The following is a 27,857-nucleotide window of genomic DNA, read 5'->3' as shown; positions in this document are numbered from 1 at the left end:
GGGGGGACATGACGTAGGATTTAAGGTGTTTTAATTCATGGAAATTGTTTTTCTGCCCCTCAGTGTTAGTTTTTATTGAGTTGGAAAACTCCTTAAAATCTTGCAGAAAAGACATCGTCAACATTTGCTGTTGCCTAACAATATTTGGAAGAACAGCCAACTACTAAGAAGTAACTTTCAACGGTTTCCATTAGAGTACTAGGTGTCTTAGCTGGTTCTTCACAATCTTAAATTACAAATTACATTGTGGACATTTGTCATGCTCAGTAAACTACATTGTTCTCTCATGTTTCAAACACATGGAATGCCTGGACATTTCTTTAGAGGAACCACCTTCACATTTAAAGAGACTATAATGGCAGTGCTACCGCGTTACACTAGAACACAGGCTGGGAGAAAAGAGCCTTTGCTGTCTTGAATACAGTGACTACTGAGGGCACTGTCATCAAAGGAACAACCTTAGCACAAGGGATGACCTGGACTCTGGACTAATCTGCCTATTAGTTCCTTGAAGGAAATGACAGAACATAAATACAATAAACTGGAAATACTGCTGCTACTTTGGTAAGTTACAAAGTATTTTGTATAACACACAAGGAAAAACAAGTACTAGTCATACCACTTTTATTTACATTGTATCTGTTACATTGTTTATTCAATATAGAAAAAATAGGAATACATTCATAGTATTCTCTTTTAATTTGGTAAGTCCGTGTTGTCAAATATTGACTATTTTTATATTGGGTGTCCTACCCAATTAAAAAAAAATAAAAGGGAGAACGGACCTAGCCAACAACTCTTAATGGCATGTTATTGACACAACAGTAAAACCTTATTTCTCTCTTTAATCCTAATTCCCAAAAGACAAGATAAAACTACTGATTACTGGCTCAGGAATATGGTTTCAAAAGTAGAAATAATTCTTTTTCCCAAGGAAATGTTTAAGATATACATATAAACACCCTAGTGGCCAAGGGGAAAATGTATTTATAAAAGGGTCATGCTGCAAGAAGATTCAAGCAGTCAGTCCCGCTGCAATGAATTAACACATGTCAAAGTAGGGGCCGAAGTGCTAACATAATTAGGCTAGAGAAAAACCCATACTTGTAAGTCAGACTTCCTTTTAAAATTTTTTACAAATAGAATCAATGATTATCTGTTTTGGACATAATACTTCATTAAATGGGTCAAACTTACAAATTAATACTACAAAATACAGTATTTTCCATTACTTTTAGTTGTAATGTACACTATGTACAGAAAGTTGCATATCTTAAGCTGAATACAGATGTATGGCTTTTTAAAAACCAGAATCTGGACTTATAAATAGTGCAGAAAATGCAAACGCCAAAAACACGATGCCTCCTATGATTGTCACTGGAAAAGAGAGAGAGAAGATGAGTGAGATAGCATTTCTTCCACTGTGACATCATGCAAACAAGACCAAGTTTCCATTTGTTCCACTCTCACAAACTACTCTTGAAAACGTCAGTGGCAAAACATTCCTCTCATTCTTATTTGGTAACCAGATCTTTCTCTGGGCACTGCTTAGAGAAAGAACTAATATATATGTTGGCAAGCAGCAGTTGGACTACAGTAAGTGGTCTTAAAAACTCACGTATCTGTACGAATAATGGGATAGCTTAGCATGAAGGTGCTGCTGCCAAGCTTGACAGTTGATGCCTACAAGCCTCAACCCAAAACACCTTTAAACATTGAAAATGTCAAGCCTCACACAGGTCTGCCTATCAAACACACTCCAGGCCAAACTTCACACTTACACAGAAGATGAGTTTGGCCATGTTTTAGATCAATTTGTAATTTACTAACTTTCAGTTGGTAGGGACAAGTCATGAGTACTCAGACCTAAGTGATGAGCATGGGAGACCAGGTCGTCTGAGAGGATCAAGCTAGCATGCCATTTCTATCACCTCTAATTTTCAAGCATTAGAACACATTTTGCATTTTAATTTAAAAATGATACTTTACCTGTTCTAACAGATATTTTTTGTGCTATCATCCTTCCTCCAATTACTGCCAATCCAGTGCATAAGCAATGTCCCACTGTTCCACCCACTGCTACACCATAGGGATCCTGGAAGCAAAGGTAGCTAGCATTAATTTGTTGAGTTGGAGATGCTGTCTGAGAAACACAGCATCACAAACACTTGTCAAAAATCCAGATTTACTCTAACTTTGTGAAACAGGAAATAGCTAGTTCAGGGAATATGAACAGTACAAGGCTAATCTGAATATAGAAATCCTGTATTGTACAGTATTGCTGTAGTTCCTGAGAGCAGAAATCTTGCTAAAAGCACAGGTAAGGAGTAAATCCTAATAGAATGAACTGGAAGGTATCAAACTGGAGGAGCAGTGAAAGCTTTCCAGAAAAAGACAGTCCAGAAGAATAGATAAGAACATGCTTTTGGGGGGCTGGAAAGATGGCTCAGAGGTTAAGAACACTGGCTGCCCTTCCAGAGGTCCTGAGTTCAATTCCCAGCAACCACATGGTGGCTCACAACCATCTGTAATGAGATCTGGTGCTCTCTTCTGGCCTTCAGGGATACATGCAGAAAGAGCATTGTATGCATAATAAATAAATCTAAAAAATAAAAATAAAAAGAACATGCTTTTGTGGAGGAAGAACAATAGAACATTGGAGTTTCTACACAGTCAAGGAGGTGCCAGAGAGGAGTCCCTGACAGGACTACGTCAGGAAGGGTGAGAACCCTGACTGCTGTTTCAGAGACCAAGGTTCAATCCCTAGCTACAAGGGATCTCTATACTCTGAAGTCAGCAGGGAGGCTGACAGCCCTGGTCTTTAAGAAACAGTGCTGACTGGATTGGGGTAGGAGACAAAGACAAGAGTAAAGCAGATGAATGGGAAGACGTGAGATGCTACAAAAGTAATCGGGTATGACAACCAAATAACTGAAAAGACATGGTAATACTCATGTGGTTTTAAAGGAAAAAGACTGCAGGATCACTCAGCGTTTACAAACTTGCTGATCTTCTTGAGGACCAGATTTTTTCCAGCACCAGGTTCACCTGTAACTCTATTTCCAGGGAATTCAATGCCACCTTCTGGCTTCTACAGGCACCCACGTACTCATGAATGGCATACACAGATCACACATACATACAAATAAATTATGCTTTTAAAGGAGAGGGGTGAATTATGGGTGCTGACAAATTAAAAGGAGTGTTTTCAGTCAAAAGTCAGGCATAACGCACTTGCAATCTCAACACTCAGGCTTAGGTATGAGAATTACCTGAGATTTATTTTGTTAGTTAATACAAGTTCCAGGCCAGCCTGAGGTACAGAATAAGAATTGCCTTTTTAAAAGGCCAAATTTGATAGTAAATAATATCACCATAGGAAAAAAAATGTGGACAAGTCAACCAGGACGTAATCAGCAGGATGAAGACGGCCAGGTAGTCAGCACCGGTGAGCACCTGTGATGTCTGTGATAAACCAGTAAAGACAACTTAAGGGTGGCGGCTTCACCTGGGTTCACAGCTCAAGTGAACAAGGCATCCTAGTGGAGGCCATGAGAGCAGGCGCTCCAGGCAGCTGGTCACTAGCATCCACAATTAGGAAGCAGTGATGACTGCTTGTGTCCAGCTCACTTCCTCCTTATACTGTCCAGGGTCCTAGGCCAGGGAATGGTGCCTCCACTACCCTAATCTAGTCTCAGGTGACACCAAGATCTCAAACTAACTACAGATTAACCATCCCATCCTGTGAGGTTTGGGATGTAATAGGATAGGGAACAGAGGGACCGAGGAAAGGGGCTTCATTTCCCCCTAAAAACAGAGTGGAGGGAGTAATGCCAAAAGTGCTCCAAAACTTGAGCTGGGAGAAAGGCAAAGATTTACATTATAAGGGAGGGTGGAACCCGGGGTCCAAGACTGCTGTGGTTGGTAGGAAGAAAGAAAGCTGAGTGACAACTGGTTAGCAGCCAGCTGCTGTGAGAGAAAGGGCAGCCTGTATACAGTCAGGATTCGGAAATGACCTGCACATGTACTGGAGAATGGACCACCACCAAACTGCTACCCCAGAAGACTGCTTCATTCCACCTGAAAATAAAATGGTACTTAAAAAAAAGGCTGGGCATTGTTGGTGCATAGCTTTAATCCCAGCACTTGGGAGGCAGAGGCAGGTGAATCTCTGAGTTTGAGGCCAGCCTGGCCTACAGAGCGAGTTCCAGGACAGCCTCCAAGACAATACAGAGAAGAAACCCTGACTCAAAAAAAAAAAAAAAAATCAGTAAGTTAAATGGTTAACAAAGACTGAAAAGATGTATTAATGGATCCTTCAAAAGCAATGCAGCGTGAATCACACAAAGGAGCAGAGCAGTGATTCCACATGAGTGCTGGGTTGGGGGCTGCAGACACCATATGTGCTGCGGCGTGCCACCTACAGACAGAAACCCACAAGGTACCCTGGCAGCGCCTCCGCCCCAAGCTCATCTGAAGGCCTGATTCTGGAACGCTTAGAGAATGAAGACAGGACATAGCCATTAAGAAGCACTCTTAAAGTTTCTTTTATGAGAAAAAGTTCCTTTTTTATTTTTTCCATCTCCAAATACAGCATTTTTAAGCTTCTTTCCCTGTGGCCTGAAAATGCTTTCTATTTTAAGCTCAAGAACTATGTTAAGGAACTTTTGTCTTTTGGATTTTTTGATTTTTGTTTTGTTGGTTTTTTGAGACAGGTTTGTACTGTAGCTCTGGGTGTCCTGGAATTCTCTTTGTAGACCTGGCTGGCCTTGAACTCACTGAGATCCACCTGCCTTCTGCCTACTGAGTGCCGTGGTTAAAGGTGTGCACCACCACCGCCCTAGGAAGTTGCTATTTTATGGCAGACATTTCCAAGGATTGAAAGTTCAGTCTGAACTAGTATGACTGAAACAAAGTTAACACCAAGGACATGCAGCTCCCCCAGGACATCAGGTCTGTGAACAGAGACTGAGAGGGGACATTACCGAGGGGACGTCACCCTCCCCACACTCCAGCAGCAACCCATAGGCATCTTCTAAATACATGTGCCCAAGGGCAAGACAGACAACAGGCTCACTTCGGTGCTGACTCCCTTGGAGCCGTAGTTTAACTGTTCAGTAAGGGTTGGAAGGCATCGAGCTCAGACTGTAGCGATTAGCACGACAGAGCTGAGGTGGGACAGAAATGCTCTACAGAAACAAGATCTGGGACATTCTGAGGCGAGCATTCTCAGTAACCCTCCTTGGGTCAGTGGGAATTCACAGGCAAAAGTGCTTCAGAAAATTTCTGAGTCATTAAAGTGATGTTGAAAAATGAGAAAGCTGCTCAGAAATTCAAGCGAATAAGTTCCCCTCTGCTAAACCAATGTTTGCTGTTAGACTTTTGTTTGGTGTTAAGACAGCCTCAGTGTGTAGCCTAGGCTGACTTAGAATTCAAGATCATCACTGCTAGGACTCCTCAGTGCTGGGATCACAAGCAAGTGACATACTAATTTATATTCTCAAAAAGGATTCAGAGAAGTCAGGAGAAGAGAGCTGAGCAACAAAGAAATCAGCCACAGCTTTATTTTGGCAAAACACAGAGAAAGGACCCCGCAAGATAAAAAGTTCAACAACTACAGACATGGAGACACACTCGGAGGCTAATTCCAAGTCATAAAATGAACAGATGTGCCAACCTTCCGGCATGGGTAGTCACCCTGTGGCCTGCTTGCCCACTAGTGTGGAGCAGTGTAAAGTGCAGTCTTGATGCAGAAGCGTTCAGATACCACTCACCTCTCTAGCTGCCAGAACAATAGTAGTGAGTTGCGAGCGGTCTCCCCACTCTGCCAAGAAGGTTAATGTGAGAGCTTGAACAAAAATGGGTGAAATAAAATGCAACCATTTCTTCTGAGGTATCGTTGTGCTTGTACCAGTTTCAATATCTGGTCCATTTAAGAGTTTGGTTCGTTGGAACTGAAACAAATAAAAATTACCATTAACCCTAGTAAGCACATCAAAATAGCCTAAAGTCACTCAGTCCTTCTAGTGCATTTAAATTACATGGCATATTCGCCAGAGCAAACACACTTGTGCACCCTCCCTCTCCCTTCAGTCTCAGTGTTCCCACTCCAACAAAACCCAACAAGCAGGCAGATGCTTAAACACACAGAATAGCAGTTCCCAGGATTCAGACTCTTGGCCATCAGTGACCATTTCCCTCCTCGAAGCAGTCAGTGACCCAAAAGCATATCAGAGCCAAGTTGTAAGAATGGAAACTAATCAAGTTAACCCATACATACAGACGTGAGCACTGAGAATCCTCCACAAGGCTCTGTCCCCAAGTGCCTTTGGCATGTTACCAGTGACAACTTACTTCTTCATCCTTCTTCTTTAACTCTGCTTGAACTTCTTCCAGCTCCTCCTGACCCTCATCTGGGCTCATCTTCAAACCTTCCCGAAGCATTCGAATGCCAAAAATGGCGAAGAGTGCAGTCGAAACATAGTAGGTATATACCCTGGGGATGACTGTTGTGGCATAGCCAAACAAAACTGTAAGGAAATGCCAACAATGTTAACAGGTGTTTTCCACAACAAGCCACAGGCACATGAACTCAAGAAATTGTAATATACTCTGTTGAAGGGAAACTAGTTCACATTAGACACATCAAATATGTAATGACCTGAAATACTTCTGCTTCTTTCTTTCCATAACGGAACCTTGGAAAGCTCACTGGTTTCAGTGTTGATGTCTTATCTTACTTCACTCTAGCAAAAGAGATTCAAATACAAACTAATGGGATCAAGTTCCCATTTTTAAATATGATTAAATTTGTGATATACTCACTTTAACTATATACTAATACAATGACCATAATAATTCAATCCATAAAATTAAATGTTTAGAGACTTAATAATAAAACCTTGGGCTGGAGAGATAGCTCAGAGGTTAAGAGCACTGGCTGCTCTTCCAGAGGTCCTGAGTTCAATTCCCAGAAACTACATGGTGGCTCCAAACCATCTATAGTGAGGTCTGATGCCCTCTTCTAGCCTGCAGATGTATATGCAGACAGAACACTGTATATGTAACGTAAATAAATAAATAAAACCTTTAAAATCCAGGAAGATAAACAAGTGTGATCCATACAAAGCTTTCAAGCAGGCATTGGAGTAGAGCTCGATGGAAAACAATACAGAAACAATTCCCACAGATTTCCAGCTGCTTATGTTTCCTCAAAGGAATGATGGTGACAGCACACATGAAAGATTCCACTGGGTAGATCTATTTGTTTGTTTATTTGTTTGGTGAGTGAGTGTTTGGCCTGCTTGCATGCCTGGCACCTGAGGTGGTCAGAAGAGGGTATCAGATAGATGCCCTGGAACTGGAGTTAGGGATGGCTGTGAGGAGGTACTGTGGGTGCTGGAGTTAGGGATGGCTGTGAGGAGGTACTGTGGGTGCTGGAGTTAGGGATGGCTGTGAGGAGGTACTGTGGGTGCTGGGAGCCAAACCTGGGTCTCTGCACAGGAAGTAAGAGCTCTCAATTGTTCAACTACCTAACCAGCCTCAGATTTTATTGTATTATTTTAATGGTTTTAAATTTTTTAATCTTTTTAAGTTTTTGCTATGTATGTATCATGTATGTATGTATGAAGGTATATGCACATGGAGACCACAGGAAGACCCTGAAGCTCAACAGTTTTAGCTGTCCGTGAGAGCCACTATCTCCATTTACAAAGAAGGATTACAGGCTTAGGCAGGCAGACACACTTGGCTTTTATACAGGTAGGAGGAGTTAAAACTTAGGGCCTCAAACTTACACAGTAAGTGCTCTCACCCACTAAGCCCTCTCTCCAGCCCTGCTCTGGGCATATTTTACAATGCCACAACTGTTTTGCTGAATACAATATATCAGAAATGAGATCTTTGTAACTCCTCAAACTTAAGTTTAAAAAAAAGTTAATGTATTTAGGTAACATTAGATGAAGTGCAAAAAAGATGTCGAGCTCCCAATAGAGAGATCAGAGCCATCAGGTAGCCCCGCATACGGCAGGAGGTAGGGTTAAGGAAGAAGACACCAAGCTCAGAACAGTGCACAGAGTCGCAGTAATGACCCTGCTAGCATCAGCAACACACACCGACAGCGCTCAGACAGCACATCCCAAGTGTGGCCAACAGCTTCAACTCTACTGTTTACAGAATATTACACTCACGAGGGAGGGAAGGAGGGAGGGAGGGAGGGAGGGAGGGAGGGAGGGAGGGAGGGAGGGAGGGGAGGGAGATCATTTTCACCCCTAACTCCTCCCAGGTCTACTCCCACCCTCTCTACACCCCCAACTCTGTCCTCTTTCTTCTTTAACTTACATAATTAGTCAAGACCATATACTCCTGGGTGTGAAGTCCTCCGCGGGAGAATAGTTGATCTACCAGAACCATGCTCTTAAAGAAAACTGACTCTGCCTCCCCGAGAAACTGTCAGCTGTCCACAGTTGCTGAGCCTGGAGGGCTCCTGAGCACATCCCCAGTTTACACAAGCTACAGTGCTGACAGGCTTGGTCTCGTGCAGAGAACCATAATGTTGTGAGTCCGAGTGCAGTGCTCCGTCCTGTCCACAAGTCTACTCCACTCTGGCCCTGACCAAAGGCTCTTACAATCTTTAACCCCCTCTTCTGTGATACATTACTTCTGAGGAGAAAATCAGTTGCTATTATAAAATATTAATACCTATACTAATTTTCAAATTGCAAATAGCATTCAAATTATCTTAAATATCTAAAGTACTCACATGTTTATAAAAACATAAGCTTCAATTAAGCATCAAGGCACCAGAGAATCAGAAATGGACATTGTTCTACATTTTAAGAAATTAGTTTCATAATGCTTAAGAGGCAAATGGCAAAGTCCTCCTAATAAATTATCTTATTACTATAGAACAGAAACCGTAAGGTAGGTAAAAAAGCTATTATCTGCACTTTACAGAGAGAAAGCTAGAATTCAGGGGTCACTCAACTTAATTCACCAGGGTGTGCCATGGAAAGTCAGTCTCAAACCCAGCTGTGGCTCAAAGGGAAAACATGTTCTGTCTAGCACACTGTGATGGCCCAAGGTAGCTCACAGGTAGCAACTAGATAATGCTGTTATTTGAGTGTTAAATTGACTTTCTTGTGGTGTAACATGTCAAAATTAGCACCTATAAAGCACTATATCAAAAAGTAACATAAACAGGAACACTAAAGAACGCTGCATCCCACATAAGCAGGCTAAGAGAAAGCTTAATAAAAATAACTGGAGGTGGCTTCTTAGAGCTACCACCCAGTGCATCTCAGGAAGAAAAGAGCGGTTTGCTGTGGCCTCCTGAATCTCACTTCTAAAACTGCAAATAGAAATGAGCTTATCTGGACTGAAGAGAAAGGAAAAAACTGAACTAGAATAAAATCAAGGGATTAAGAATAAAGGCTAGAGCTGGCCCAGTGCTTAAGAGCGTGTGTTGCTCTTGCAGAGATGCAGGTTCGGCTCCTCAGACCCACAGGATGGCTCATCACCATTCTGATGCCCTCTTTCTGAACTGCAGGTACCAAGCCCACACAAGGGGAAAAATACATGCAGGGAAAACACTCATACACATAGAATAAATCAATCCAGAAATTTAAAAAAAAAAATTAAGGACAAAAACCACCCGTAAATAAACAACAGGAGTATGTATCTTGGCTCTGAGTAGCTAGAAAATTCCATTAAGAAGTAAAATCTGGGTCCTGATGATGTATCTACTGAAACAATTTGCTATTTACTAAAGCCTGAGATACGCACATTCCAAAGTAACTGGGTGACAAGACACACATATGCCTTACCCCATTCATCATGTTCCCAGGAAAGCACCCCTTACCTGACAAGCATGTCATCAAGGCCAAGGCAAGCATGGCACCAGCCAGCACAGTCAGTCGGTTATAACGCATTGCCATGATGGCCGCTATGAAAAATGTCTTGTCACCGAGTTCAGACACTATGATGACTGATATGGCAGCGACAAATGCATGGATAAATCCCAAATTCGTCTGGGTAGCTGCATCTTCTCTGTTGCTATGAACAGGGGCGGCTGGCGTAAGTCCTTTCTGAAAATTAAAAAACAAACAAAAAATGTAATTTAATTGACATTCTTTCAAATGAGAAGTTGTGTTTGTCACAGTCATTCCACTGATTTATTACTTTAAAATTCTGAATGCTATTAGAAATAACAGTAACCCATAATTCAGCTCTCTATACAAAACAATTCAGAAGAGTACATTATGTCTAGACACCATAATTACCTTACTTTTAAGTATGTGTTAGAGTCAGTTCATTGCTGTCTCATTCAAGTTTTCACTAGTAATTTGGGTGAGGATTCTGGTGTGTTATTAAACATTCATTGACATGAAGCTGACAAGACATGTCACTGACACTGTAGAGGACCACGTAGGATCCAGGAAGCTCTCAGAGGCTATAGCCAGAGCCGGCTGTAGCTAAGATGAAGTTTAATATAGCTGGATGTGCCGATGATCCTATGATGAACTCTAAAAATATCCTGGAAGGTTATCTGATAAAAAGGCAAAGGAATCTTGGTGGATAATAACATGAGAGCATAACAAAACTTCATTGGCCTTTCCCAGTTGGCTAGAAAATTCCAAAGCCCTGCCCTTTAAAAAGGCCCTGACCTCTGAAGATCATCACAAATGAAGAGATTCTGAAACCGGGGCTTAGCAAGCTAGTAGAGTCGAACCCTGCCTGTTTACACTCTTAGGAGAGTTTAAGAAATAAAAGGAAGGGGGAGGACGGAGGGAAAAAAAAGGAAGGGAGACTGAAAAAAGAGAGAAAAACCGTAAAGGAAGATTACACAGCAGAGATTTTTATGTGGCCAGCATAGATGTGACCTGTGAAATCTAATACATTTAGCTCCTGGCTCATTACTAAGAAAGTTTACTGGCTGCAACTCTAAAGTAATCAGATGAAACGTCAGCGTGCCTAGGTGTTCCTTAACTGGGAAAGTTATTATGTGGCTCTATCTACACAATATGTAACATTTTCAATTTTTATTGTGTAGACTAGTTCTTAATGCATTACATAAACTTGACTCCATTATTCCAGGGCACATGAGAACTAGACCACTAAGCTAAAACAACTCTCTGTGTCCCTGGCAGTCAGCTCGTAATTAAGCAGGTACTATTTTAAAGGCTCATGCTCCCCATCAGCATGTTGCTTTTCTATCTATGCTGATATTCCTTCCAAATGAGCTCCTAGCTGGTCCAATAACCTGTGAGCATTAAGCATTGCAAAAGACATATGCACTTCAATAGGACGCCCTAAAAATTATGTTCCTACTGGAACTTACTTTACCCCTCCTCCCCCACACTACCCCTTCTGCTAGGATGGTCTGCAAGTCACCATCCTGTTGCCTCTTCCTCCTAAGTCCTGGAGTTGATTACAAGCATCAACCTCCACACATAGCCAAACTGTTTATAAAAACAGACTTCACAAAATTTCAGCAGCTTTTTGTTTGTTTGTTTGTTTGGGTTTTTCGAGACAGGGTTTCTCTTTATTGTTTTGGAGGCTGTGCTGGAACTCACTCTGTAGACCAGGCTGGCCTCAGACTCACAGAGATCCACCTGCCTCTGCCTCCCAAGTGCTGGGATTAAAGGTGTGCGCCACCAACAACCAGCTTAAAATTTCAACATCTTAAGTCCAAGAAAAATCTCAGGAGTAAATAAATATACAGCACTTAAGATCACTTGGTAGAAAATTCTGTATTTTAAATGATATCACAGTAGAGATAAATACTTAATATTTTCGTGGTTTTCTAAGCCTTAAACCCTTGGTCAAGTTGTTTAGCCTGTTCTATGAAATAAAGAATCAAGTTTGCCTGAAGAATACAATAAAGGGAAGGAAGGAGCTGGAGAGATGACCCAATCCTCTTCAAGAAAACAAGTTCGGTCCTCAGCATCCACACAAGGCATCTCATAACCCCCTGTGATTCCAACTCTAAGGGATTAGACATCCTCTTCTGGCTTCCAAGGGCATGTAAATGGCATACATTCGCGCGCACACACACACACACACACACACACACACACACACACACACACAAATACTTTTAAGGGAGAGTCCAGCAGATGGCTCAGTGGGTAAAGGTGCTTGCTGCCAAATCTGATTACCTAAGTCTGACACACAAGAATCATGGTGGAAGGAGAGAACCAACTCCTCCAAGCTACCTTCTGACCTCTATTGCACATGCGCGTGCACAAAAAGTAATAAACGAGAAAACAAAAAATGAAACAAAGTAAAACAAATACAAGCCACCCATATTCTCAAAATTTTCCTATATAAAAGACTAAAGAGACTATTAAGCCAGTCCTGGATGGCAGAAAATGAAGTTGTGATGACAAAGTGCCTTTTATATTTAAGTATCACAGAAGTCCCACTTGGGGCTGGGCCACCCACAGTCACTTATTCACTGTATTCTGACCAGCTCAGGTACTGTAGTGTCTCTGCCTGCTGGAAAAAGCTTCTGAGTTGAGGGCCGAGCTGCACTTACCTATGGATGGAAGGGTCAGTATTGAGAAGAACAGACCAACAACTCCAATTGGACTCAGTAGGTTCTGTGTGCATAATCATATATATGTGTGTGTATTTACATATGTACACATACATACATAATGTATACACAACAATATATGAACCAGAGAGAGGATGAGAAAGGACATGGGAGGAGTCAGACAGGGTAGAGGGAAGGGTAGAAATTATGCAAACGCAATATACTGCTGTGTGAAATCCTCATAAAAAATGAAATATTGGGTCAGAAAACAGTCCATTAGCTTTTATCTACTGCTCACCATATGGAAGGACTGGCTCCTTAGTCTGCTCAACCGTCACTGACTTAGTAAAATCCACAGCTCTGGAATCAGACTACCTGGGTTCGCATCCAAAGCATTACCAACATGACCTGACTTGACCATCTGCCACCTCAGGCAGCCACGACCCAGAACTGTTGAGTTTCGGGTGAATGAAGTCCTCAGGAGGGATGATGCAGCCTGGTACACAGCACGCACTCAGGTCTTACAGCACACGACAGGACCAGACATTAACCTACTCTATGTCACTTCTCTATGCAACTGTAAATTATACCTAGAATACAACATGTAAGCCCTTACCTGTGTCTATCCAATACTCCCCATCTAACCACACCAGTTCCCAAATAAACCTTCCTTCCAAAGAAGCCAGACAGCATTGCTAAATGCAAAACACAAGCTGAAAAATTAGCCTCATAATTTAATATTTTCTGGTTCAAATTATCCACCTTGCAAAGTAAAATCAATTATTTGAGAAATCAATTTAACCCAATACATCCAAACCACCATTAACTTCTAAGCAACATTGTCTTTCCGTCGTCATGAAGTAGTCTAACATTTTTCTCACTAAAGTGGTGTGTTACATACTGATTCCTCCCTCGTGGCAGTGCAGCCTGAGAGCTCAACTGGCTTCTGCTGACCACAGCCTCAGTCGGTTAGACTCCTTTCCCGGTGCTCTTCTTTTTGCCCCATTCGTCCAGGCTCCTCCCACCCTTTGCATCTCGGGCCCCTCAATCCAGCCCCATGTAAACCGTAACAGCGAGTCAGACAAGGGGTGAGAGCTACAGAGCTGAGGAAAGGAGCATGGGAGCTGACATTTCTCTAGGAGAAACATAACATCAACTTTGAAATGTTAAGTGTTGCTTAAGATCCACATAAGGTATACTGGCTGGCAAGACAGTTCAGCAGCAAGGCACTTACTTCTAAACCTACCAACCTGGGTTTGACCCCTGGGACCCTTAGGGGAAGAACTGACCTGAACAAGTTGTCCTCTGACCTTCACATCTGATGTGGCACACAGGTGCCCACATACAGACACACAAGCACACATTGATAAATAGATGTAATTTTAAAAATTCAAGATTAAATAAAAAAAGAATGTTCTATAAATAACTGAAAAACTGTTAAGTTGCTTTCCTTTAAATGAAGTATGTATTATATATGAAGCTAATATATGGGGGGAAGCTATGTACATGATTGTAAATGCATCCCAGTTTAAGAAAGAGCAGACATTTCCAGAGAGGGAAATCAGAAACAGGATTGGTGAGCCCTTTTCCTTAAAGAACCAAGTATTTTATAGCACTGTGGGCTGTACAATTTTTGTGGTAATTACTCAACTCTGTGGCTGTAACTTCAGAGCAGTCGTAAAATACTTCAAGAAATGAAACAGCATGGCTCTGTTGCGGCAGAACTTCCCTTGGAAAAAGCAGCCAGTCAGTGGGAATCTAGTGTGTTGAACCATGACTTAGACATGGGAGGCAAAGGGGTGCTTCTCACCATACAGCCATCTGTACCTTCTGGATCTTTGCCATCACACACCCAGGTATGGATATCACTTCAAAGACCTCTTTGAAACAATATATTTTTAACACATGTAAGGGTGTTGGATCCCCTGGAACTAAAGTTACAAATGGCTGTAAGCCACCCTTCATGAGTGTTGGGAACCAAATGAATCCTTCATAAGAACAGAGCTTTCTCTTAACACCCAAGCCATGTCTCCAGCCCCTCCAAGAACTGTTAGCCCACCTGCTCCTGCAGCAGATAATCAACTCCTTGTAAGCTGTGGCAGGCCTCAAGCAGCTCCCACCAGAAAGTACCTGCTCTGCACTTATTCACTCAAAGGTCAGGGAGCACATACCTGTGGGACAACCTTTGACAGAGTGTGGGTTGTGGATCCAGGACTAGATTCCTGCAATGCCTGACTAGACAGTGCCTCGGCGTGTGCATTCTGCCTGACCCTGACCATCAATGACAAAGAATAAAGCTTGTTCTAAGACCAGAGGGTAAACCACTGGATGAATGCTTGCAGTCTGAAAACCTGTACCCCAAAAGAAAAGTGTCCATGATAATAATAACCCAACTCAGAGGCAAGAGCAAAGTCCCCAGAAGATTCTGAATGTAAGACAAACTTGAGAGGCACTGTGGCTAACAATCTGTGGGGAAGGCCTGCTGCTGGGCCTGTCAAGGGTTTAGTAAACTGCCTGAGAGTAATGGTGAAACTAGTCAGAAGGAAAAATATGCACAAAACAGAAAGCAAAAAAGTCAATAGGTCTTAAGAAGGGCAGGGCTCAATTAAGTAAGGATGATGGTAAGATTTTTTTCGGGGGGGGGGGCTGTCTGTCTCTTTGGGGAAAAGAAAAATCAAGGCAAGGGGTGTGGTTTAGACATATTCAATGTGAGTGACAAGCAGAGTCCCATAAGAAGGTTTCCAAGAGATTGTCTGAAACAGACCTTGAGGCGCGGCTAGGTCAGACAAGACATAGACCTGGTGTCAGTAGCCTAAATTAGCCAGGGCTGTTTGCAAGGGGATGAGATTCCCAGGGGAGAAGGCAAATAGCTAAAGCTCCCAAAAATGAACTTACAGACTTCATGGGTTTTGTCTACCAGAAGTGGAGAGAACACAGATGAAACTTAAACCACCACCCCATCCCCAGGTTACCTCTCACTTCCAAAGTTTGTGCTCCTGAGCTTGACTCCAGTCTACACAGAGGTTAAAGCGCTAGCTCTGTGTTCTTCCCTCTGTCCTGACTGTGCACCTGGTACCATGGACACAGCTGCCTTTTCTTTTTTTTTTTTTTTTTTTTTTTTTGGTTTTTTTTTTTTTTTTTTTTTTCGAGACAGGGTTTCTCAGTAGCTTTGGAGACTGTCATGGAACTCACTTTGTAGACCAGGCTGACCTCAAACTCACAGAGATCCGCCTGCCTCTGCCTCCCGAGTGCTGGGATTAAAGGCGTGCGCCACCAACGCCCAGCTGCCTTTTCATTTTTATTCCCAAGTACTTTTCTATGGTTGCTCTGGGACTGGCTACATTTTAACACTTGAAAGGGCATACTGGAAGACAGAGGAGAAGGAGAGAGTCCGGGAGAGAGAAAGGGTAAAAGGGGGGAAGTGGTGCTGCAAAATGTTTAAAAACACAAGGCATCCTACTTATGGATGTCTTACCGTATTAATATATTAATCGATCTGCATCCAAAAACCACGCACTTAAAATATGGAAGTGTAAAACTAATTTCCCAAATCTCCAGATCTTCTCTCAATCATCTGGGACTCCATGCTCTCCTAACTGTGCATAATCTAAACAGAAATATTTCATTCCTGTAACTTTTTCTGGCCATCTGAACCATACACAAACCCACTGGAAGGTTGAGTTTCCTTAATGGTCAAAGTAAAATCAGTCATATTCTTCTCTTTGTACAACTTGGGGTCCTGGGGTTGGGGAAGCCTTAGTACTAAAAAGCCTGGAGAATAGGGGTAGTTTCAGAAGTTCATCACTGACATTTGGTGCATGTTTCTGGCTTCCTATATACATAGGTTGTTATTCTGTAGAATTTAACAGAATTGGGATACACATACATGCACCCCAGGCTGCACATGGATTGCTTTTGCTTAGGGAAGCTGTTCTCTACTCGGGAACCCGACCTGCAGCCCAGTGCTGCAGTCTCCACAGGATTCCAAGCGCCACTGCTGTCCTGCTTCCCTACTTGCAGCTGAGCGGCTCACGTGAGGGTCGTTTTAGGGACGTCCTTAGCTGGGGTCCTCTCCCCAGCTGTGCACACTCAGTGTGCCGTAACAACACAGGCAATTTTCAGATGGTTATGATCCCTAAGTATCTGCTGTAACAGGTTACCTGAAATAACATAAGCAGCACTTATTCAATCATTCAAAAGGCTGCAAGGCCAAGGCAGAGGTTTTCCTGCAAAGTACAAACACCAAAGCAGCTTGGGGGCATGCCTGGGAGAAATTATCTTGCCGGCTAGATAACCGATCCATAGCTAACTAACTTGCTGGGTCAGTCTTCACAACTATCAAATCCTTGTAAAACATCTGTTTAAAACAGAAACTTGGGAGTATGGGGAGAACACAGAAAATCCTTGTAAAACATCTCTTTAAAACAGAAACTTGGAGTACGGGGAGAACACAGAAAATCTGTTTTGGGGTAGGGGTAAAGGAAGAAGGAAGGAAAACAGACAGAAATGGAAACTTTGTCTTAGCTGGGGCAGTGATCTGCGGCTTACTGTACAACAAGTGCTAGTTACTAAATCAGTCCCGAAGTTACTAAGTTGGTGTCAGATCAATTTCACATCCTTTCATTTAATAAGCAAAAAAAAAAAAAGAGAGAAAAACCTGTGATCACAATTTAACCTGGGGCACAATAGGCTTAACTCATTTTTCTACAATCATATTGCCACGATGGTGTTAGGCTTAAATATTTAAGAGTGCAGACAGCCATGTCAAATGAGAACAGGAAAAAGATCTCTGGACTTAATTTGCTAGATTACAAGTGTGCTCCAATATGATGGAGGGGGGCTGGGGGCTGAAGATAAGGCTCGCAGGTAAGAACACTAGCTGCTCTGAGTGTTCCTTAGATAAAATTAAATCTCAAAAGGACAAAAAGGCAAGGAAGGAACATGGGTCAAAGATTAGCTGACAGCTAGTCCTCCAGCAGAAGTGTCTTCTAAAAGTCACATCAGAAACTGATGGGGCCAAGAAGTACTAATAAAGGCTCCTCATTATTTGCTCTCCTTTCTCAAAACAGGAGAAACTGCCTATGTAAGTGGAACTAAAGGAAACAATGGAAAGGAAGAGAAGAAAAGAATCAAAGGAAGAACGTATTGGAGGTCCGAGGAGAGCAGAACGTGGGAAGGGCTGGGGATGTGGCTGAATGGTAGAGCACTTTCTACAAGACCCTGGGGTCAATCCACAACACTGCCCTTCCTAGAAAAACAAAGACAGGGGGAGGTGTGGAAAGCATGAGTTTGATCCAAAGCATGAAAAGGCGGAATGAGTACAGAAGGGAGCGTGTAGTGCGCACACCCAGGACACCAGCTGCAAGGGAGTGCAGTTTCAGCTCTGGCTCTTCCCTGCTAGTCACACATTCCACCACAAGGAGGGTGTTTCCTCACGGTGTTCCTGAAACACCACCATGTCAGTGTTTTAATGTGAAACACAACCGCATCTTGAAAACAGGACCAGCAACCTGTACTTCAACAAACAAACAAGGAATCTTTGCTGGGGGCCAGGAGATGCATCAGTCTTTGCCAAAAGCATGGGGACCTGAGTTCAGATCCCAGAGCCCATGCAAACCCAGGTGCTGCAGCATAGGCCTAGAACCTTAGTGCTCCTCCAGGATGGGAAACTTGCAGGACATCTAGCATGGCATACATAGCATAAAACAAGAGACCCTGTCTCAAACAGGGTGGAGATCCAGGATGAATACCAGCGGTCCTCTCGCCTCCATATACAGACCATGGTACACTTGTGCTCACACTCTCATATTACATACACACACAGAATAACACTCCTGCATTACTAGCCTCATTTAAGAAACCAGTCTCACTACATAGCCTCTGATTGCAGCTTCCCAAGTGCTGAGATTATAGGTGTGTGTCACCATGGCATTATCCTCAAGAGAAAATGACAACAAAGAAGGATATAATTCCCATTCTAACCATATAGTTTAATGAACACAATATATGACTGTACTGAATTACCCTTTTATTTATAATGAAACCAGAAAGGATGCTTGCATGGAAACAAGATCTACAAAAGACTGATTCCACCCCCTTTAAATATATATATAAATAAACATATATACACACATATACATACTTAATAACTTCTTAAGTTATTAAGTAAAAGGTGATACCATGTGAAGATAATGGAATCTAGAACAACACTTAGGACTAGCTCAGCCTAAACACCGCTGACAAAGTCAGAACAGGCTTTTTCTAGAAAAGATCAGTGTGTAAAAAAGACAAAAAGGGAAGAAAAAGAAAAAAGAAAGAAAGCCATGAAATTTAAATAATGGCCCTGCAGACAAAGCCAGCTTCCAGAGATCACAATTAGAGACTGGGTCAGGAGCAGCATCTTGCTACGCAGCTGGATCTGTACAGAGTTCTACGTACCAACAGAACCAGGCTAATCTAAAACTCAGTCCTGATGTTATAGGTGTGTGCCACTATGACCAGATAAAGGCATGTTATTGCAAGTTCACTACAATGTCTTAGTCTTTCTGGATGATTTCATTAGTTGATCTAAAATATTATTTTATTTTTACTAGTGTGACATTCAGCTCCTATTAGAGTATATTTTTTAACAATTGTATTTTCATAAGTTATTTTTACTAACATTTAGCAACTTTGTTTATGTACATTCCATTCTACTGTACATTTATACACTTAAAGAATATTAGTTTTACTGATTTTTTTAAGAGTTCTTTGCTGAAACCAATAAGCATCAGTTCAGGCAGAGGGCACTATGAGAAACACAGTCTTCACAGCTAAAAGTGTCAGTCGCAGCCAGGCAGAAGCCCAGCTGAGCAGCATGGAGAATGAATGCTGTTTAATGCAAATGGGAAAACAAAGGATTCTATGGAAGTGTTCTTACAGTAAATAAGAAAAACAAAACAATAAGGAATGGTGTGAAAATGAGAACCTGGCAGGATAGGGTAACAAGATTTTTGTAGGTCTAAACAGTGCTACCAGCCAGAACAGTTTCTTTACCTTCAGAATGTATACGCTCTATACTCCGCCCAGGAAAGAAATAGGAAAAAAACAAGAGCAAACTAAGGTCCCTATCTGGAGCACAAAAACTGTGGCTTATTTATGACTGTATGTTCAAGGAGAACCCCCAACCCCTGTGCTCCTACCTCGACCTCCCAAGGGCTGCCACAAGTGTGCGTCACCACTGGCCTTCTTTTTAACCAGATTATAAAGACAACACTCAACACAGAGACAAACACACACACACACACACACACACAGTCTGAAAGTTCATGCACCTCACTGCACTCAGTAAGACACAGGCACTTGTTTGTACTGTCTCTCCCACCCAAACGACTGCCAACGAAGACAGGGTTTTCAGTCCACTCTCAACTTGAGGCAGTGGCCTCAAAGTTAAATTTAAATATCCCATCATTTTAAAACATCCACTGCGTATAGTTGCAAAGTCAGCTGAAACCCAGATACTCAACAAATCTGAATTCTGGCTTATATGGCTGTTAAACCATACTTTGGTCATTTATGTCACATAGAAGCAATTGTTAGTTTTATTAAAGTTTAAGAAATAATGGATTCTAGTACTGTAAGAAATATTTGAGCTACAGCAAAGTTATACAAAGATATAATTAAAATCAAACTGTTTTGCTATTAAGTGTAAATCAATCCCTAATGGAAAAGAACACCAAAATATATGAAAATATTTTTTTTAAAAAACCATAGTGTCTGCACTTTCCCTCCAACCCCTTGTTGTGAAGTCAGGCATCCATAAAACCATTTAAGTGAGGCCAACAGAGGGTGACCTTTATTTAATATAGTAAGATTATCTCCGTATCCTAAAAGGACTGCAGTAACTATAGCTGTGCCTACAGTTATTTGTCTTAAAAATTGTAGGATTACTACAACTTCCATGAAATGCCTAGGAAGTTACACCTTCATAAACTGCACTCTTGCATTTAGTTATTTCCCCCTCAGGGGCTACTGTTTTAGAGGAAGCTTCTGATGCTGGAGTATGTGGCAGCAGGCTCAATGAGCACCAAGACTAAAGTTCATGACTCAGCATTCCAGAGCTGGAGATGTACAGAGCAGAGACAGACCTGCCAGACCACGAATGTACAGCATCTGAACCACAGCAATGCTGCGGGCCTATGGCTGGAGGAGGCAGAGAGGGCGGAGGACGGGACAGCAGGGCTCCCGAGTGCACACACACACACACACACACACACACACACACACACTCCCCACTCCCCACCCCTGATGCCCACTTCCACACCTGCCACCTCATCTGTACTACTAACAGGAGGCAATTTATTACTGTTGAGTTCAAACACTTCTGATCCTCCTCGTGTGTGTGTGTGTGTGTGTGTGTGTGTGTGTATTTTGTAAACTTTCAAGAGTCCCACAATTAATAGCTATATAATCTATTGCAGTCCAAATTTCTAAGCTAAAACCAGTCCAATAATGAACAAAATCACAGACAGCAAATGATAAAAGCTGAGTTTTTCTTAACTTCATCTAGTAAATCCTTTAGCAAGTAAAAGAAGCCTGGATACACACTATTAAAATAGCTTTTCCCTGCTTCAGTTCATTTTACAGTTTTTCCATAAAGATATTTAAAACCCAATAGGAACCAAAATGTAAAAATCTTAAGTTTTTTTTCCCTCATAGAAAATTACTTCGAAAATGCCAACACTACACATGATCTTAGGAAAGAGATAAAGAGGAGTAAGTATAACAATGCTCTCAAGACCTTAACATGCTGCAAGAGCAGGCAGAACATGTACACAAGTTTTAAATACACCAAGTCAGAATTGAGAGTGTAAGAGTAGAGAAAATATTAAAGTCCCTCAAAGTGTGGGGGGGCACAGGGGGGTCAAAGGGGAAAAAAAGTCAAGCTAAAAGGCTTATATCAATACATAATCCATTCACCACTAAAATCCATTACAATGAAACAATGCCTAAGGGTTCCAGCAGAATGCAAGGACTGCTAAGGGCACCGGGCAGGTGACACACAGGATCTCGTTTCTAACTGGTTTTGTTAAGATTTAGGCACTGGACATTAAACCACCCAAACCTAGGCTGCCCATTCACAACCAGGGAATGTCACCTGCTCTACCGCTTAGCTGCGGAAGTACAGCTTGAAATCATCTCACCACATCTTAAGGTCACGAGAATGAAATCCCTAACAGGTGGCTATTTATTTAACTTCTTCCTGAACACTTCCCGTTAAGTGTTCCTTGTTTCTCAAGACCGATGACTACACTTCGGACGGGTGATTCTTAGAAAGGACTCGCTGTGTAAAACCAAACTCAGAATCGCAGGAATTCCCACCTTCTGGTACTGCCTAGGGAAACAGAACCCTGGAAAGGCCAAGCAGTGTAATGCGAACCACGAGGAAATGAAAAGTTCCATCACTCAGACAATGATCACTTCTAACAGGAGCAGCTTGGGAAAGGCTCCAGAGGTTTCTGTTGATTCTTGGAGACGGGAAGGGTTATGACCCGCAGGCTTCAAGCTGGAATTCTGTTGTAAGGTCTTTGTTTAGGAAAGACTGGCAGGAGAGCACATGTCAGGCCCCAGAGTTCTGGAAGCCGCGGTTTTAGAATACAGTGAGGGAGTGGTGGGCCCCTAAGAGACCTAGACTGGGTGATGGAGAAACACCAATATCCATCCGGCCATATGCCTGACGTCAGCACAGCGCCATTCTCTGAAGAGTTCTGACTCCAGTGGATTAGGGAGCCCAGAATGGGATACGGGCAGGAAGCTGAGTGCCAAATGGGCCCTACTAACAGACTGAAAAACTCCAGAAATAACAGAGCAAGACAGAAGAAAGTGGCTTAGAAAGGAGAAATTCTACGAACATAGATTAAAACATTAATTTTTATCTATTTAGTGAAAGTTAAACAAAACATGAGATTCCGGTTTACTTATAAGTGTAATTGTATCCCCCCACACACACACTATAGAAGATTCTGCCATCAGACACAGGCCTCTGCGTTCTTAAGGGCCACCTTCCTCAAGCCAAAGCACACTTTTTGAAAGTGAGGGCTGCAATGCATGATCTCTAGACACTATGTGACAAAGAACCAAGTTGAATTCAAGTGAGCATCTCTGGATGGGTTGCTTCAACAGTGTGATGGTCCTTTGAGAAGCCAAAGTCTCCCAGCTGTTCTGTGCTAAAAAACTTTCTACTTGGGATGAGGATTTCTAGTCTTTCCAGTACGGCACATCTGATCAGCAGGATGTCGACTACGAAGCAAGCACGTCGGTCCTGGGGGTCTAGAGGACCCCTGGCTGGACTCTCTCTTTCCCTTCCCCCAAGCGGACAGGCGAGGCCAGGCCGCGCCTGGAAAAGCAGTCGGTCACCCCACTCCCCGGCGAGGCTCCCAGGGGCCGACTCCCCTCCCCCAGCCGCCTCGGAGAGAGGGCGGCGCCGCCAGCGGCAGAGCCTGGTACCCGGTGGCCGGCTCCGATGGCTCGCCCGCCCCATCCCCTCCATCCACCGCCCTCACCTCGGCCCGGGCCGGCTCGAGGCCCTGCACTGCCGCGGGCTGCGGCTGCAGCTGCTGGGCGGGCGCCGGCGGCTCCTGGTTCCGATGGCTCAGGTCTTCGTCGGGGCCGGCGTGGACCCCGGCCGGGGCCCACAGCAGCGGAAGCAGCAGGAGCACCAGCAGCCGTCGCGTCGGCGCCCGGCAGCTCCCCCGGGCCGCCATCCCGCCCGCCCAGCCGGCACTGCGCTGCGGCAGGAGGAAGTGCGGGCAAAGGGAAGTGTCGAGCCGGGCGTGCCGGGAGGCGCGTCCGTCAGGTCCCGCCGCCGCTCAGCGGGCAGCCTGCACCACGCGGGACGCGGCGACCCGGACAGACTAGCCGCGGGCGCTCCGCGGCGGCCGGGCAGAACCCACACACTGCTCCAACTGCCTCCGCGGCCCAACTCCTCCGGCCCTGCCCCCCTGGCCAGGAAGGCCTCCCATTGGCCCGACGTCTGCCTCGACGTCGTGACGTTTCCCGCAGGTTGAGGTGCGGCTCGCGCGCTCCTCCCTTTAAGCCCGGCGCGCCATGCGGGTTGCTGGCTCTTGGTGATTGACGCTCCATGCATCCTTCTGGGCCCCACCAGCGACCCCTTGGTCTCTGGGCCATGCAGCGACCAGGCTGCAGGGCTCCTACCAGCACTTCCTCAAGAGCGAGCGTTAGGCAATTAGAGCCAGAGCCACCGCCACCCCCACTTGTATTAAATGTCAAGGGAGTCGCAGCCCTGCTACTGACGTGGCACTCCCTGGCAGGAATTGCCACACCTTAAAGTGGCGTTCCACCCACCCTCACCCAGTCCGAGTGCTACCTGAATAAAATATTCTGGGGCGGGGTTGGGGGGGTGGTCCACATGCTGGGTTTTGAAGGCTCTGAAGTGGGATTCGTAAGTAAAAGATGTCCAAGCTTTGTTTGGAGATCTTGTTGAGTAGCCGCAGGCCAAAAAAACAGGTCTAACATTGCCCTGTCCCAGAATGCCTTACTCTTTGGCTTTTGAAAAGTTGGGTGTTGTTTAGGACTTTTGTGGAATGGAGGCTCTGGGGTAGGCAAGACTAGAAGACAGGAAAGAATGGTTAGTTAGGCTCTAAAACATGACTGCATTTTTTTAAAAGAAAAGTTAAGCTACCTAATTACCTGAGTTACACACACACACACACACACACACACACACACACCACAAAGTGCTAGCCTGGCACTGTTCTAAGTCCTACTCCTATTCCCACCAGCCATTCCTGTAGCCTTCCATGGCTCCTTACAGAATGCAGCACTTGGCCCCTCAAGACATAACTTATGCATGCTCCCGGTGTGTAACCAGGGTGCTTCCCACACATAGTCACATAATTTGGGGTGCAGCTGTTGTACCTCCCAGTTCATTCCTGGAGTGCAAATGTTCTGAGCCCTCATAACACAATATAACAGAGATCAGAAATGCAGACACTTCAGCTGGCTCCTTTCTCTGCAAAGATTTACCTTGCTCAGAGGGGCCTGCAGAAGACTGGAGGACCAAGTGGGAGGGGAGGAAAGGGACAGCCCAGGAGACAGAAGTTAAGTGCCTCAGGCCCCTGATTCCTGCTAGGGGCTGGGCTTATTTTTCTGGAGTTAGCCTCCCCCATCTATGACTGTCTCAGAGGAAGGGCTTCCGGGTAAATTCTAGTGATCTCATATGCTCACACAGATGAAGCATATAAGCTCATGGGCTACGGCTATGGGGTGCTGAGACGCTGGTTGTAGAGCTCTGGGGTAAGACAGGAAATGTGCTCAACTGAAGCTGTCAGACAAGGCTCTGCCAGGTAAGCTCTAGGGTTAGACTCCCAAGTGAGTAGCTCCTTGTGTCCCACACACAGCTAGACCTCCCCAGCCTGTACTTTGCTCCAAATCAAGGCTAGATATAGCTTTAACTCCTGAAGACCCAGAACCATTATTCTAGTCTTTAATAGTGACCAAGTTCCTTTGAAAAAACAAAGAAATCAAAGCAAAACCAAAAAGAAAGAAAAAAGAGGCTAATTTTTTTTTTTTGAAGTGCTGGTGAGTGACACCAGACAGGCCTCGTACCTACCAGGCAAGTTGCTCTATCGCTGAGCTATGTCCCTACACTGTTGGCATCCTTCAACCATGAACAACTGAAGATGTTCGCTTGACCCCACATACACGGGTGTAGAAGGCCTGGCGATTCCCAGATCAGCCTTTTGGTAGTGTCCTACTTAGATGTGGTCTCACTGAAACAGAACCACTAGCAGGCACTTTACAGCAAGGAATACTATTGCACGAGTGTAGCAGCATGTGCAGTTTGTTGGCTGGGGATGAAGCCAAAGACCAAGTGTGTGATAAGCAGAAACCATCACCAGGGTGCTCCATTCAGCCCTATAAGATGGTTTTTATTCCTGTATTGTGTTTATTTCCCATTAGTGTAACACACACCAGAGATAATTTATAAAGAGGAAGAGTTTATGTCTGCTCACAATTTTGGAAATTTCAGACCATAATCATTTGATCCTGTTGCCTGGGGACCTGTGGTGAAGCAGCAGAAGATGGTGGGCATGTGATATTGGAAACTGGCTGGGAGGGGGTGCAGGGGGGAGGCCAGGGTTCCTCTGTCTCTTTGTAAAACTAATTTTGTCTATTTTTGTAAGCATATACAATGTTTCTTAATGATGTCCCTCTCCACTCCTCCATCCTCCTCTCCAGATTCCTCCAATGGGCATGGCTATGAAGTCATCCACTGAGGTGTGAATAACATACCAGCAGTCATGTATATGTGACAGTCCTATAGCCAACATCATCCTCATAGGAAAAACCCAGAAGCATCCCCATGAAAACCAGAACAAGACAAGGTTGTCCACTCTCCCCACCCCTAGTCAATATAGTGCTTGAAGTCTTACCCTGAGCAATAAAGCAAGAGAAAGAAACCAAAGGTATACAGATGATCGTGTGTGTGTGTGTGTGTGTGTGTGTGTGTGTGTGTGTGTGTGTGTGTGTGTGTGTGTAGGAGGGGTCTCTATTTGTAGATGATAAGATTCTATACATAAGATATCACCAACGAAACTCATAGGAGCTGATGAATATATTCAGCAGAGTATCAGGATACAAAATGCACAAAAAATCACTAACCTTTTTTATATACCAATAACATGAAGAAAAAGAAATCGGGGAAGTAATCCTATAGAACACACACAAACCTAACCAAGGAAATAAAAGAATTTTTCAATGAAAACATTAAGACACTAAAAAAATAAATTAAGGAAGACACTGGATGACAGAAAGACGATTCTCATACTAACCCTTTTGAGTGTGTGCTCCCAGTCATTAAAGACGTCTCTATAGGCCCCAGCTCTGAACCGCTCCCAACAGCACTAAACTGGGGACCAAGCCTTTGGCACATGGATCTTTGAACAACACTTAAGGCCCATGCTATATAGCATCCCTCTTAATGGGCCCTCAAGGCTTCCATGTGCTGAGATTAAACCCTTGGTCTGTATAGCCCCAGCACCTAACACATTACCTAAGGGCAATGGGGCACTTACTGTCATTCTGCTGGCAGCATGTCCTTATCAGCTGTTGTTCTGAGCCAGGCAGAACAGCCCTGGATTCTCTTACACAGTGGGCACTAACCTCCTTTTAATGTTTTCAACAGTGAGAAGTTTAGAACAAGAAATGTTCACAAATGACAGAATTTTTCTGGATGCTTGTTGGTGGCCTACTTACTGAAAATCCAGTTTATGAAAATCCAACCATGGTACCAGCCAATTAGTCCACAGTGCATGTTTCTATTTCCTGTCAAGGAGGGATGACCTCCCTCCACCCTGGGTTTTATGGGAAGAGCTATTTCCTCACCTCCTAATCTGCATCTCTGGTGATGGGGAATAAATTGAGACAGGAAAACTGGGCATATTGACTCCTCCCACTGTGTTGCTCCTCTTGAGAGTTGCAGCCGGCAGGGAAAGATGGTATCTGCTGCTGTCCTGGGACTTGGTCAGGCCCAGTGCTGTCATCTATTGAATTAAAAAGCTCTTGAATCTGGATACCACTACTAGCCTAGCTCATCTGACCACCACACCTAAAAAGAGAAAGAAAAAAGCATAGATAGCTCCATCCCAGTAAAGGTCAGTGGAAACAAGATAGACAAGTTAAATTCAATACCCAGAATGCACATGGTGAAAGGAGAAAACTAACCTCCCCAAAATTTGCCCCCTCACGCACACATAATAAATGCAATAAAAACAATAGGCACTCTCTCCAACTTAGCCTCCTAACTGTCTGACTCTTTGGTTTCATGCTGAAGTTTCTTGAAGTGCGGGAAAGAGCACTGACCCAGCAACTCAGAATCAGCCCCCAAACAAATTAAAAGTCATTTTGCTTGCTTGCTTCTTTAAACACTTCATTTAATAAAGACTGGTTAGAGAAGACACCAAGTAAACAAAAATGAAAAGAAAAAAAAAGGCAAGACAGAACCGGGAAATGTCACTCTGACTCAGCTAAAGATTAAAAAGACACACATGACAAATTGAAGCATAAGTGGATGACATACAGCATTTTGCAAAATACTTGGCTTAGTTCTTGCATGCATACCTAGTATGAGAAATCAAACCTGGTGTGCATGCTAAGCGCCTGGAAACCCTAAAGATCTAGAACCTGATCTAAGTCCTGCTGGTTCAGGGAAACTTCAAACAAGACTGAGTATAACTTAGAAATATTTTGTACAATTCAGAAGTAATTCATGGAACTTCCTGGGTTTCTACCTATGAAACAGTTGAACCGTGAAACACTC

General features: G+C 43.6%; 1 protein-coding gene across 3 annotated transcripts; it reads right to left on the bottom strand.

Annotated features, from left to right (window-relative positions):
- Window positions 1-607: 607 nt before the first annotated feature.
- On the bottom strand, window positions 608-23,447 carry Tmem165 (transmembrane protein 165). 3 transcript variants are annotated; one of them, XM_005080771.4, is made up of 6 exons: window positions 23,080-23,447; window positions 9,860-10,085; window positions 6,355-6,530; window positions 5,775-5,954; window positions 1,990-2,095; window positions 608-1,377 (listed from the first exon to the last, which is right to left on the bottom strand). In XM_005080771.4, the coding sequence occupies exons 1-6, from the start codon at window positions 23,278-23,280 to the stop codon at window positions 1,301-1,303; spliced, it is 966 nt and encodes a 321-aa protein (XP_005080828.1). In that variant the 5' UTR covers window positions 23,281-23,447; the 3' UTR covers window positions 608-1,300. The 3 variants fall into 3 exon arrangements, with proteins under 3 accessions (XP_005080828.1, XP_040603175.1, XP_021089047.1); XM_040747241.1 differs by lacking the exon at window positions 23,080-23,447 and adding an exon at window positions 21,899-22,083; XM_021233388.2 differs by lacking the exon at window positions 1,990-2,095.
- Between the last annotated feature and the right edge of the window lie 4,410 nt (window positions 23,448-27,857).

Source organism: Mesocricetus auratus, unplaced genomic scaffold, assembly GCF_017639785.1.
Source record: "Mesocricetus auratus isolate SY011 unplaced genomic scaffold, BCM_Maur_2.0 Super-Scaffold_100006, whole genome shotgun sequence".
NCBI classification, from domain to species: Eukaryota; Metazoa; Chordata; class Mammalia; order Rodentia; family Cricetidae; genus Mesocricetus; species Mesocricetus auratus.
Note: the sequence above shows the minus strand (reverse complement) of the source record. Positions and strands in the feature narration are given on the sequence as shown.